This window comes from Equus przewalskii, chromosome 13 (assembly GCF_037783145.1).
Source record: "Equus przewalskii isolate Varuska chromosome 13, EquPr2, whole genome shotgun sequence".
NCBI lineage: Eukaryota > Metazoa > Chordata > Mammalia > Perissodactyla > Equidae > Equus > Equus przewalskii.
In genome coordinates, this window is record NC_091843.1 from 25,382,875 (window position 1) to 25,396,544 (window position 13,670).

Sequence of the window (13,670 nt, forward strand, 5' to 3'; positions counted from 1 at the left end):
ACGCCTGCATCCCTAAGCAATGGGACACCTTTCCTGCAGCGATCATAACTTATTCGGCGGGGACCAGAGAACACGGATCGCAAAGCGGCAGCAGACCGGCACGCAGGCAGGGGGACGAGATTCCGGGACTCGGTCGCGATGCGCCAGCCTGGCACACTCTCCGGGATTTAACTGAAGGCAGCATCGTCAATCGCTTCCCCTCGCCCCTAAACCCCTCGGGCCAGTCTAGGGGCATAAAGCCCTGCTCTCACTAACCAAGATGCTTGCTCAATCTTACCGTCCGAGGCCAGCGCTCTGATCTCCACAGAAGATTTTTTTTCTTGTTTGGAGCTGGCCGTTTAAACAGAAAAACAGGGGTAAAAAAGAAAATATACCCACCCCTAAACGTGCTTCCCCAGCGCCGCAGGGAGCCAGCAGACACGCTGGAGTTTAACAAACAGCAATACTCTTCGCGCTCCTGAAAAGCAGGGCTGGACGCTCTCCGTGGTGCTGAAACGCTTCGCTGCTGCCGCTCTCCGTGGTACCCACAGCTCCCTCGCTTCAATTTCCCCTGGGGCTCTTCCTCTGCTCCCCTGTTCCCCACCTCCCCTTAGCATCTGGATTATTTTTTTCAATAGCGCTCGCTGGTCTTGTAAGTGCCAATTTGAAACATTTTTTGCCCCCATAACTCGTGGACTACAAAGCACAAGGACCTGAAAAATGTACAGCTTCAATACTCTTCGACTCTACCTTTGGGAGACCATTGTATTCTTCAGGTATGCAATTTTCTACTGACCACATCGCTTTGATGGAAATGGGGTAAAGGAGCACGGAGGCTGACTCTGTCTTCGATCCGCTCATTTAGGGGGAGGTGGGTGCTGTATACCTCTGCAATCGGGTCCTTCCATCCCACCCCCACCCCCCACTCCGCCCGCAGGGTGTCTGGCTTGTGCGTGGAGGTCTGAGACAGTCGTTGCTCTGGCAGCTGTTTGCCTTTTTCTTGTGATTTGTTTGCCCTTCCGCCTGCTACACCCCTACCCCATCACTGGCCCCCAGCCCCCCTGCATACGGGCTCTCACTTGGCTGAGGACTTTAGGGGGAAGCTTTAGGAGTTACTCAGTTTAATTAGGACTGCATTCTCTCTAACCGCAGTGCCGAAAACCTCAGCTCCCCGGTCTGGGAGCCAAGTGACAACTAGCGGTGACGGGGAAGGTTGCACTCGAACTCGCTGGACACAACATTTCATTTTCTCTCCTTTTTTGTTGTTATTTTCTTTTTCTGCGGGGTGTAGGTAGGGGTGAGGGTGTTGCTGAGGTTTAGTGCCTGGAAACGATATTGTTATGACCTCAGGTTGTAAAGCCCTGAATTTAGGGGCAGAGTAGATCTGTTTATGAACAGATTCTGGGAAACATTTCCCTTTTGAAACTTTGACTCCCTCGTCTCCCTCACTCACCTTTCTAAACTCTACTTTGTTAGCTGCAGATCCTGAACTGATGAACAATTCTTGTTTGTTTTGTTTCTTAGTTTATGTCTATCCCTGACTTAATAGCTGTTAAGTTGTCTTTCAGGTTAAATTTTTTGTTTACAACAGAAAAAAAAAAAGGCTTAGTATTTTTATGTTAGTACAAGTGAAAAGTGAAAAATCACCTCTTTGGGAAGCGTTGAAATAGATAGTGCTTTTGTAAGTGGGTGAATCATGCCGTCTTCAGAGGTGGTTATGATAAATTCCATACATGAATTGAAGGAAATTCTTCTTCTTCCACGACCTGCAGGGATCACTAATCTTCCTCATTTTAGATGCCTGCCTCTCATGTTTTACCATGGCATTGGATTAACAGTCATTTGAAAACAGCACTCCAGGTTGTTTTTAAAAACAAGTAGCCTGCGAATATAATTCTGTCCCACCATAAACATAAGCAAGTAATTCTTGATTTTTTTACTTTGTAGAGAGCTCTGCATATGAATTGCTGGTTTGATTAATGCATTGGTTTGTTTATTAAATAAATGATACCTCCCCCAGATTGTAAGGATCTATATGCAAGCCTCCCTTCATGTCTTTCTCTTGAAATAAAGAAAAAACTCCCTTCCTTCTCTGAGATATTCAGTGCTAAAGCTTCTAATCTCCAGTTCAAATAATTCTTTGATAGGCCACAGTCCTGCCCGCAGCTCAGAATGCAAATAAGGAGTCAGAATGAAAAAAGTCCAACAATCCAGGGCCTTGTGAAATGTAGCTACTTTATGAGGGAAAGGGCAGAACTCTTAACTAATGATATCAATTCCTTTCTCCCCTACACACATAGTGAAACAGTAAAATGCTGTGGAGGTCGGGTACTTGGTAACATTTGTATGCAAATTGATTCTCTGTTTGGCTTACCGAGACAGAACTGAACCAGGAAGATTAAAGAGCAAATTAATAGGACCAAGCACATCACCCCCCCCCCCAGCTCCTTTTTTCTTGATGAACAGTATGTAATGCTTGATTTTCTTCCTCAGACATTGTCTTTCACAAAAGGGAGACACAGTCCAAAAGGTTTGCATTGTGATCATATTGATAAGGTTATGAATCCACCGTATTAATTCTTCAAGTAAACTGATGGTGACCTATCAGGAAGCATCACTCTATATCTACTTCCCTTACATGTGTCAAGGCATACACGAGCTACCATGGATATGAGATAGAATTCCATGTGTTTATAAGGAAGAAAAGTCATGACTGTGGAGAGCTGGAAAGGAATTGGTACCATTGCACTTTCAAAATATAGGAATGGCTGCATGATTTGAGGAGTAAACGTTGTTTCAGAAATGTTCTGTAATGTAAAATGATAAAAATAAGACTTGCACCAGGGAAATACCCTCAGCAGTTTTTCAGGGAGATGGGTAAAAAAAAGGTTACGAGGAGGGAAAGTATTGCCTTTGTCTAATTAGCATTCTCATTTCTAACTCTCTCATTTTTAAAAAATTTCAGGTGAAAATACCAAGTATTGAAATCTAGGGGCTTATTAGATTGTATGTGGGGGTAAATGGAGACTGGCAGCTCCCTAGCAGGTTCTATTTGAATAACCCCTTCTCCCCCAAGGGAGAGGCACTGTGTTGGAATGAGCCAATCCAATCATCTCAGGCACCTAGGTACTCCTTAGATTAAATGATGCCAGCTGCTTACCTTGTTGAGTAAATCTGGGGGCTAGAAAAGGAAAGGCTCTCGATAATAGAAGTGTTGCTGCATCAGCACGTAACCAGCAAAATGGCAATAATGACAGCAAAACAAACAAAACAACAATCGAAGTGAGTGAGGCGGAAATCTCATATGGTGCCAATACAGAGAACGATGAATCGAGGTCTTAGCAAGAGCTGAAGGGGAGAGAAACATAGGGTACTGGGAGACACAGCATTCCAGTGTTCATCAACTGTGTCCCCATAAGTAAAATGAGGTAATTTGGCTGAAGTTCCTGCTCTGATATTTTAAAAGCCTGTGGTTCTAAAATTCCATGAGTGACATTCTAGGATTCAATAACCTAAATTTTGTCTCTTTATTTTAAATTAGGGATGGGGCTTTACATCCAGACCAGTCAAAAATAATAGGCAAAGATAAGGTTTTTTATGATAGAAACACATTCCCATTAAACCTCCTTTCAAGCCAAAGGAAACTTGCTTTGATTCCTAGAGCCCTTAGGGTGGCTTATGGCTGGGAAGGGCCAAGAGTGACCCCCAAATTTACTCACCTTCTGAGTCACTCAAATAGACTCATGGCGTTTAACCATGCTGCTCAATCTTGGCACTATTGACATTTGAACTGGATAATTCTTTGTTACGAGGGCTGTCCTGTGCATTGTAAGATGTTTAGCAGTATCCTTGGCACCAGTTGCACCCCTTCCCTGAGTCATGACAGTCAAAAATGTCTCCAGGCAGTGCCAAAAATCGGGGGAGGGGGGTGGGGGGGATTTCCTGCAGCGGAGAACCACTGGTATGGAATGACCAAATATTTAATCTGCTGCTCTGATGTACTAATTATGAGGAGAACAGTCTAGTTTCCTTGAGAAAACACCTCTCACAAAACACGCAAAGTACCCCAGTGAAGCAAAAAGGGACCCAGCTTGTGCTTGAGAAGGGAATGAAAGCAGAGGAGAGAAACCAAATCTAAACCATGAGTGGTTTTCCCAAAAGATGATCAGCTTTCCTTTATGTGCACTTCCATCTGCCATCCCAGTGGATGCTTCCTTGCACAGGGTTTTGTTCTGAATATGGCACTCCCTTATTAAGAAAGGTCACCAAAACCTTGAAGGGGAGATGTTTCTAATCACTCTAGGGTCAAAAGGAACACGGCAAATAGATTGTTTGGTATCTCGGTCCTGAAAGGCAACCCAGTTGAAAGGTAAATAAGCTTTCCTTTGAGGTGGTCCCTCTGGCTCCCCAGTCTCCAAGCTTGCCAAGAGAGGCAGATGACCACTTGGATCTTTTCCTCCTGGTAGCGTAGCTGTATTCTCCCTCAAATCTTACCCGCTGCATTTGGGGTACTGCGGAAAGTGTCTAGGAACTTCTGAAATGGGCCCAGGACTTTTTCCTAAGGAAAGAAGCCCCTTGAGCAGTCTGCATTAGGACCAATCAAAATGTCAGTCTACCCTCTTTTGGGGGCTTGGGAACCTTGAGAAAGAGAAAAGAAAACATCATTTCTTCTGTTCCTGAGGGACGGCTTGGACAAGAACCCTAGGCTAGTGAATGGAGTTATGAATCAGCACATAGCATCTGCATATTTGCAAAACTGGTAATGACCTATTGGGATATTTAGGGAACTGATTTTTGAGACCTTCTTATGAAAGAGGTTGCAACCATGTGGTGAATTGGGAAGAGCAGGTAGGCTATGATTTGAGAGCCCCCTTCTAGAGTTAGCGCTGCTCCCATCCTGCAGCATGGCTTCCACAAGTCTCTTTCCATTGTGGGGACTCAGGTTTCTTATCAATCAACTCAAATGACTGATTCCTATGCCTCTAAGTTCCCTCCAGTCTCAGACAGGGTCTTTATTAAGGACAGGGGCCCACACCCACAAAGGCTCTGGATGAATTTGCTTTGGTGCTGATATAGCCTTCATTTCTTCACTAGGCATTTATTTGTCATGTGTTTATGTGTCCAGTCCAAAACTAGGCACTCTGCAGGGGAGACAGAGGTAATAGATGCCACAGTCCCTGTCCTTGCAGAAAGGGGAGTCACTTCTCCCTTTAAAGCTACATTAAAAACGTTTTTCCTTCTCAGAGGGCCCACAGATCTCCCCTCCAGACAGCCTGTGTGCACGTCCTGCGACAGCATCACATTTATGTGGGCGTCATTAACTTTATTTCCTTCATCAGCTGGCAGAAGCCAGAATGATTTTTAAGATGGATGGCACTGTCTCCCGCCTGGCCATCTTGACGCCATTCTGCAGGTTTTCTGCTGCTTTAGACAAAGAGCTTTGGCCCAAAGGGCAAGAGACCTGGGATCCAAAATTTAGCTAGTGGCATGACCTTTAGAGGGTTCCATGACCTTTCTGGCCCTCAGTTTCCCCAGCTGTAAAATGAAGGGAATTGACAAATCACTCGCTCTAAAATCACTTTTAGCTGTGCCAGTCAAGGATTATCTTCTCCCAGTCTCCTCCATGACAGAACAGTTTTGGTTACAATTGTTGCCACATATTTTAATTATTACAAGAAATGGCAGCATTAAATTATATTCAACCTCAAAGGTCTGAAAGAATTGAGGAGGTCACTAAGCAACTTCACTCTCTGGAGAGTTATCCAAACCCGGATACAATTATTGAGAGACCCCATAAATATGTCAGTTTCCCCAGGAAATGCTTCATAAAATGGGAAAACATGATGCCTTGATCACTGTCCTCATAGATCTCAACAGTGACATAAGAAAGAGACCGGAGGTTTCTATACATTTATCGGTAATTCTGTTTGGTTTTTTCCTCCCCCATAAAGACTATCTTTTAAAAATTTTGTTTACCAAACCGCGTTCATCACCATCTTCCCCATCTCTACTAATCAAAGGCATACATAACACACTGAACATCATGGGACAAGCAGCATTGCCACACTGAGTTGACCTAAGAAAAAACAAAAGTCAGGACACGTGATGCTTTTTAGCTCTCCCACAGAGCCTTGTCAGAAGTAAATATGCAATTTGTTAGAGTTTTTGAAACATTTAAAACAGATTCCGAGTTCTCATTACTATTTCATGAACCCCCTAGGTACCCGGGGACCCCATTTGGGAAATATTAGATTTGATTTATTCTATATAGCTCCAAGAGAAGAACTGGAGTAAATTGATAGATAATTTTTTTTAATGTACACACACAAATTCTGGTTCAACGTAATTCAGAACTTTCTGGCAGATGTGTCAAATGGTGCAATGGGCTGCCTTAGTGGTAGTGAGGGTCCCTGCCAGTGGAGGTATGCAAGCAGAGACTGAAAATCCACCTCGCAGGAGTGATGTAGAAGAAATTCAAGCTGCTTTTGTGGATTGAGATTTGTGATTCGCTGCAGAAATGTAAATGAAATGCAGGTCAGAGATAAATCTTCACGATACTTATATTTCCTCCTCTCCTGAGTCCCAAATTAACTTCTGATCTTTGTAAGCTCTCTGAGTCATGCCATAAACACACATTCACTCGTACCTTTCCTTTCTTTAAAATGGATAGGATAATGAATAAATTGGGCAATAAACACACACGCACAATGCGACAAAGGATTATTAAAAGGAAATAACCTTGGTTACATAAGAGCCTGGTTTTAAGAAATGAGAAGGACCTCAGAATAAGAGAATGTCAAAGCCGGAAGGACCACCAGAAAATGCACTGGGCCAGGACAAGTCCACAGGCACAGATGATGTTCACCGGACTGATGGGCGGTGTGGCTAAAGGCCTCTCAGCCCTGAACTCCAGCTGTCTCTCCTGAACCAACTTCCTATTAAGCCTAACACACAGCTGAAAACACCATAGGGCCAGCCAGCAAATTCATTCAGAAAGCACATTAGAAGGGAACAATGCCCGGAGATGCTGAGGAGGGGGGCTCAGCCACACGGTGCCTATGCTTTGTAATGCAAGCCCTTATGAGGGGTGCTGAGGCCCCAAAGCTTTTGAAACTCCTTATAAAGGCTCCCTTTGTGGTTTTCCGAAGTTGATATTGTCCGAGTCTCCCGAGGCTAATTCAGTGCAATTAGATTACCACTCTCTGCCTTTGAATTCGGCTGTTTTTCAGTGTCCGCAGCTAAATGAGTTTACCATTTTCACAGGGAGCTGCTGCCAGTCATTAATCCCAGCCATGAAATGGGCAGCGTTCTCTCTTGCCTATTCCACTGGGCAACCCACCGGCACCTTGAGAACCAGACTCTGCTCCCTTCCTCCAAAGGTCCATCCTCAGTCTCCCACCCATTCAGCCCCCAAGAGTCGCACTTTCCTTCAGTGTCTTAAGTACCAGTGGAATCATGGAGACTTACAGCAGCTCTATAAGTCAACAGCCCTCAAAGCCAGCTGTGAGGGGCTTGTCAAACATACAGGTCCCCACCATCATTCTAGACTACTGAAACAGAATCTCTCAGGATGGGGACCCAGAATCCTGGAGTGTTAACAAGAGTCTCCAAATCACCTGAAGATCTCAGTAAGATGCTGATTCAGACTCAGGAGGTCCGGGGTGGGGCCTGAAAGTCTGCATTTCTAACAGCCCCCAGGTGATGCGATGCTTCTGTGGACCAAAGATTTGAGTAGCAAATCTCGACATTACTCTGACTGGGGACCCCTGATTTAGATCAACCCTTTATTTTGCAGACGAGGAGAGGATAAATGACTTCTTCCAGGTTATAGAGTGAATGTCAGAGCTACCAAAGCCCACAAAATTGTGCACGGGCCCCACACTTATCTGCATGTCAGCTCTAAAACTGCGTGCCCTGGACTCTGTCACCGCACTTTCCTTCCTTCAACCCCCTCTCACACTGTCCTCCCTCATAAACACGTACCTCAAGAAGGACTCCTCAGGGAGCTATCCCCAACCCCAAACTGGTGGCCTGGTCCCTGAAGTCCTAGTGCATCAAAAGCTCTCATTCAAAAAAACAGCTCTCATTCACAAAGCTGGGAACTCTGACTGTGTGAGGCTGGATAAAGAGAAGGGGCACCTGAGGAACAGGCTTTGAATCCTGGCACCAAGGGGCCCTGGGACACAGTGACGAGTCTGTTGGGATTGATGGAGGAGGTAGATCAAGGTGATCAGAGGGAGGGAATCTGCAGTTTCTTTCTCCAAGGATGGCCTTGCTGACCAGTCTTGCTGTGCCCATTGTACTACCAGCCCTGCATAACTAGAGGCTCACTTAGGACTCCCGGGTGTTCAGACTGCTGCCCCATTCTACCATCTGTCTGGCCTCAGGACCATGTCCTTCCTTCTTCTCTACCCCCTTGACTTACATCCTTTCCACAAAGCACGTTAGTATCTTATACATCAAATAGAGTAAGTTTTGTGATCGTCAGCCTCTGAGAGCTGCGTGTTTGTTGCTGTGTGCTCAGTCCGACAACGCTTCCCAGCTCCAGAGATATGCGGCGAGGCTGATGCAACCCCGGCTGCCAGGCAGCCTTCAGTACTCATACAGGAGCGCTTCACAGTCAACAAGGTCTTTCAGAACCACAATCCCAGATGCACTTCCCAACCACCTTAAAAAATACACACAAGACAGTGGTTACTATCCCCATTTTAGGAGTTGAGAAAACTGAGGTTGGGAGAAGAAAAGTGACTTGCCTAAGACCAAACTGTTAATCTCAGGGTAAAGCCAGGATTCAAATACAGATCTCCTTCCTCCTAGTTCACCATACTGCTATGTATATATATATATGTATATATATGTAAAAGAGAGAGAGGAACACACAAACACACATATATATATTCCTCTTTAAGGTGCAGCCCCTATGAGCTGGTGCAGATATCAGGCTAAAAGCCCTCACCTCTCACCCTCTGCCACTGGGCCTCAGGGATGGAAAGAAGCCTATGAGAGAAGAGCTGGGAATTTCCCATCAGGCCTTTGGTTTGACAGCCATATTCTTCCAATTCTTAGCTAGATAGGTATATCTTTCTCTGTCCTTGGTAATTTTTAATTGTACAATATATGCATACATTCTCCTTTTTGAAAATTCTAATACTAGACTTAAGCCTAAAATTCCCTTTGATAATGATGTCCAGGTCCCTGCCAGCATTTCTTTCTTTGAGGGGTATCCTATTTGATCATTTTGTGGAACGATATTGCCCATATAGTTCTGCAATTTGTTTTGTTCACGTATCAACATGTCCTGGGAAGCTTTACCCGTTGAGGCATACGGCCCCACCTCATCTTTGTAACGATTGCAGAGCATTTTATGTTATGGATACCCCACTGTTTTGCAGTCATCCCCCTACTGATGGGCATTTATACTTTTTTCTAATTTTTCCACCACAATCAGTGCTGCAATAACCACAGTGCATCTTTGTGAACATTTCTGATGTTTTTCCATGTAGATAACAAGTACAAGGAATGGAATTGCTGGAGCACAGATCACGTACATTTTTTATGTTAATAGCTACTGCAGGCAGACATTTCTTTCTTCCTGAACCTTCCCTCCTTCCCTCCTCCATGATGCTCCTCCTCAGCTTGACTGCAACAACTCACTAATAATATTTACTATTTGTTGAGTATCTATTGAACGTTAGGTACCATGCTAACAACATCACATGCCTCATCCCATAATCCCACAAAAATCCTTAGATGTAGGTACTACTATGTTCCCATTTTACAGGTAACAAAACTGAGGCATAAAGAGGTTATGTAATTTGCCCAAGGTAAGACAAATAGATGGAGGCAGAGCCAGGACTTAAAAACAGGTCTGACTCCAGAAAATATTCTTTGAACTGTTGCACTGCCGTTGTTGCTCCAAGAATGAACCAGGGAGGAGAAAGGAGGAGACTGAACTAGACAAGGAAGATAGAGGCAGAAAAGAGATGAACTTGCCTCTTAAGATAATCAAGGGCTCATCTCCTGCGGGTGGTTCTAGATAATAATGAAGTTAACATACCTCTATCGACAGATATGAGTTTTCAATGTCCGTCCTTCACATGGGAGGGATATTGCCTTAACTTCCACCCCCATCACTGAGGTATGTGGTTAGAGTTCTACGGATAGAAGCCAGTTACTGCAGCACATGCTTTCTTCTCTGTCCCACCTGCCTTGTGGCCTAGATCGCTCAACTGAAAGAGCCATTTAGGAGTATGGGAGAGAATTTCCAAGTAGGGAGGTCAGGAAGAAGAACAGCAGAGTCTCTGGCTCAGGAAAAGAACCTTTTGAATTGCTAGTCCCTAGTACTCAGACCAAAGACCTTTTCAAACCTTACACTCTAACCCCCAAACACACAGCCCTGAGTATACCCCGTTTCCTTTTATCTTCCATGTGGGAGGTTGGAGAGGCAGCCCAACTCCAGCATTGGAGTTCTCACCAAAAGCTCCAGAGTTGCTGCTTGAAAAACAGACCCAGAACATCTCTAGGCCAGGAACCCACACCTAGTCCAGATGAGGGTTGAGAGAGCAGAATGGGGAAAGGCAGCAAGGACTGGCTGGCCCTCCTTTATATTCAAGAGCATCACTCCGCACATGGCCTGTGGGAAGCCCAAACGATGCTGTCTCAGACACCTGTTTCCATTGGCTCCCTGAGTGACACCAGAGACATCTCTGAAATTGACCCTAGCAGGACTGTTGCTAGTAGATAAACACAACAGAAATCCCCTGACACCAACTTTTGAAATAAACTTTCTGGTTTGTTTGTTTACATTATAAACATTACACATGCTTGCTATAAAATATTTAAACCACATAGGAGATATGTCTAAAACTAAAATACACAGAAATCTTACTCCCTAGGGTAAATCACTTAACAGTTTGATATTCATCCAAATGATTTTAATAACATAATAATGACAAAAACATGAGTGCTTACTATGTGCCCAACACCTTTCCAAAAGTTGAATATGTATTAACCCGTGTAATCCTCAGAACAAATCCTGTAAAGCATGTACTATTATTCATCCCATTGTATAGATGAGGCTACAGATGAGGAAAACAGAGAGGTTAAATAATTCCCCTAGGGTCGCCCAGGCCGCAATTGACAGTGCCAGATTGGAATCCAGGCTGTCTGGCTTCAGAGGGGCTTTAACTGCTGTGCTACGATAGTAAGCTGTTTCTGTTTTACAAAAATGGGATTATAGCAAACATCATGTTCTGCAACTTCTCTTTTCTCGTTGGCAGTACCTTGTCAGTGTGCTTACAGATCCATCTCACTCCTTCCTGCATTTGTGCTCCCCTTCGCTGAGCACACCAGGTTCTAGTAGGACACAGCTCTCAGCTTGCCACAGCATAGCCCCTACCTACATTTCCAGCTCCTTCACACCAACCAATTTCCAGCTCAGACTGGATTTCTCACTGGTCTCTGTAACCTGCTGGTTATTCTCATGTCTGCGCTTTTCTCACACTGTTCCCTATCCCTCCATAAATCTAGAAAAACCTCTCCCCTTGTTTCTGCCCTGGAAGACACACCAACCAGCTCTGGATTCAAGCTAATTTGACTTTGAATCCTGCCTCCGTCACTTCCTTGTGGTGTGATCTTGGTGGTTTGCTCAACCTTTCTGAGCTGCAAGTTCCTCTTCTTAAAAAAAGGAGATAACTTCACCAATAAACAGATAAATGAAGTCACAATTCAAGCGTTTCTCCCATGCAGAGCACAAGCCCTTAACAAATGGCAACTCCCCCTCCCTCAATTCTCTGAGATCCTATCCATGACTCAAGCTCCACCTCTAGCACCACTTCCTCCACGAGGATTCCCCTGGATTGCTGCCGTCCATCCCCCAAACTGGGCACAGGCTCTCTTTCCTAAATCCCCTTGGAAATGTAGGCATTATCCTTGGCACTCAGTTTGTTCAAAGTGGGCTTACATACATTTGGGTGCCCTTCTAACTTTCCTGCTGGACTGTAAGCCCTTCAAAGTCTAGGAACTTAATGAATTTCTCGGTGCATGTGAAAGGCCAAGAAGACAAGAGACACATCCCCCAGTGCTTCCCAGAGTGTTCAGCTTGCTCCACTCCCCCCTCATAGACGGCACCCTCCCAGTGGTTTAGATATATTAGACTTCAGTGCCTGTTGGTTTGAGTTGCTTTGTCTCCACATGCCGGCTCCCATCCTCCTCTTATTGGCTCTGCAGAAGCCCAGGACTGGAAGGCTTCCAAGCAGCCAACCCCAAAGCACTGCTGTGTCTCACCACGACCCCTCTTTGCTCCAAGAAATGAGTCACGGTGAGAGTGAGCTAGACATGGCAGCTCAGCCCTGGCTCTGTAGCTGGTGCCGTGAGGGGCTCGGCCTTATCCTTGCCTGCTGGCCAAGCATGTCCAAACTCTATCAGTCTCCAAATGTCTCAGCCACCGCAGAGAAGGCTGCTTCCCATCATTGCCTGGGTCTGCAGAGAGGCCCCTTCCACAGAACAAGGCAAACTTTCTAAAACGGTTTTTAAGTGTGTAGAAAGCATGGGCCTCATTGGAGACAGTTTTCTTGACATAACCTAAAACATCTAGTAGAAAAAGAAAAACTCTTCACAGGAGCCAAGAAAAGATTGCATCAAGCCCAGAGAGAAGGGGCTTGGAGGAATTCATTGAATATGTCTTGGAATATGAAAAGCTACACTTCCTGAAAAAGAAAGTGACAAGGCTAGGTAAATCTCTCATGCTGCCTCGAAATTGGACAGCCTAGAGAGTGGAACAAGTTTTTCCTCCCCTGAAAGTACTGCTCTGACTATAACTGAGTCTCAGTTTTTCCATCCCTCAAATAAGACTGGACTTATGGAAAGACTATGGGTCTTTCCAGCTATCATTGCATAATTCTTAAATTAAGTCGGCTCAGTGAAGACTCAGCAGTTAAAAACTCTAGCCTGGGAATCAGTTAGATATGTTCTGGAATCCTGGTTATACCACTTGCTAGCTGTATGCCTGGGAGCAAGATAGTCTTTAAGATTCATGAGCCTTAATGTTCCCCATCCGTAAAATGGCAACAATAATTGTCCCTCCCTGACAGACCACCCTAAGGATTAAATGGGAGAAGACATGTAGAGTGTTAGCAGTGCACATGGCACAGAGCATTGTGTAAAGCAGGAAAACCATTATTACTATTAATAAAAAGGGATAGGTGCAAAGCATTGTGGGAGCATAAGGAAGAGTCTGACTAACTCTGCCTGGAGGTGGGGAGACAGGACAAAGTTGAAGACAATTTTTTAGGAGTCAGGACACTTAAACTAGGCCATAAAGAATGACTAATTCACCAGGTGGCAAGAGTGCCAAGAGAGAATGATGCAGGCAGAAGAAAAAGTCTTGTAGAACCAGCAAGGTGTATGATGTGGAGCTCAAGGGCAATGGATCGGCCAGCTGTCCACTGTTACCTAGGCTTGGCTCAGTCCTGCCCTGCCCCATTCTCTCCCAATGGACCTTTTATCATTTGGAAGCCTGGCTAAGAGTGGATAATTTGTTCATTATCCAAAAAATATTTATTGAATTCCTACTATAAGCCAGCAATTGCTCTAAGTTGACAGACATAGTCCCTGCTCTCACATAACTTAACTTCTAGAAGGGGTGCAAACCAATAAACAAATTAGGAAGCTATAGAATTTCAGGCCATGGT

The 13,670-nt window shown here is 44.8% G+C and overlaps 1 protein-coding gene across 2 annotated transcripts in view; it reads left to right on the forward strand.

Annotated features, from left to right (window-relative positions):
- Positions 1 to 13,670, forward strand: part of GLRA1 (glycine receptor alpha 1) — a 78,957-nt gene continuing 65,287 nt past the window's right edge. The window contains exon 1 of one of the 2 annotated variants that reach the window (XM_008523889.2): positions 1 to 755. In XM_008523889.2, coding sequence (XP_008522111.1) covers positions 700 to 755 — 56 coding nt within the window. In that variant the 5' untranslated portion in view covers positions 1 to 699. The remainder of the gene's footprint in view (positions 756 to 13,670) is intronic. The other variant, XM_008523890.2, reaches the window with a different exon arrangement.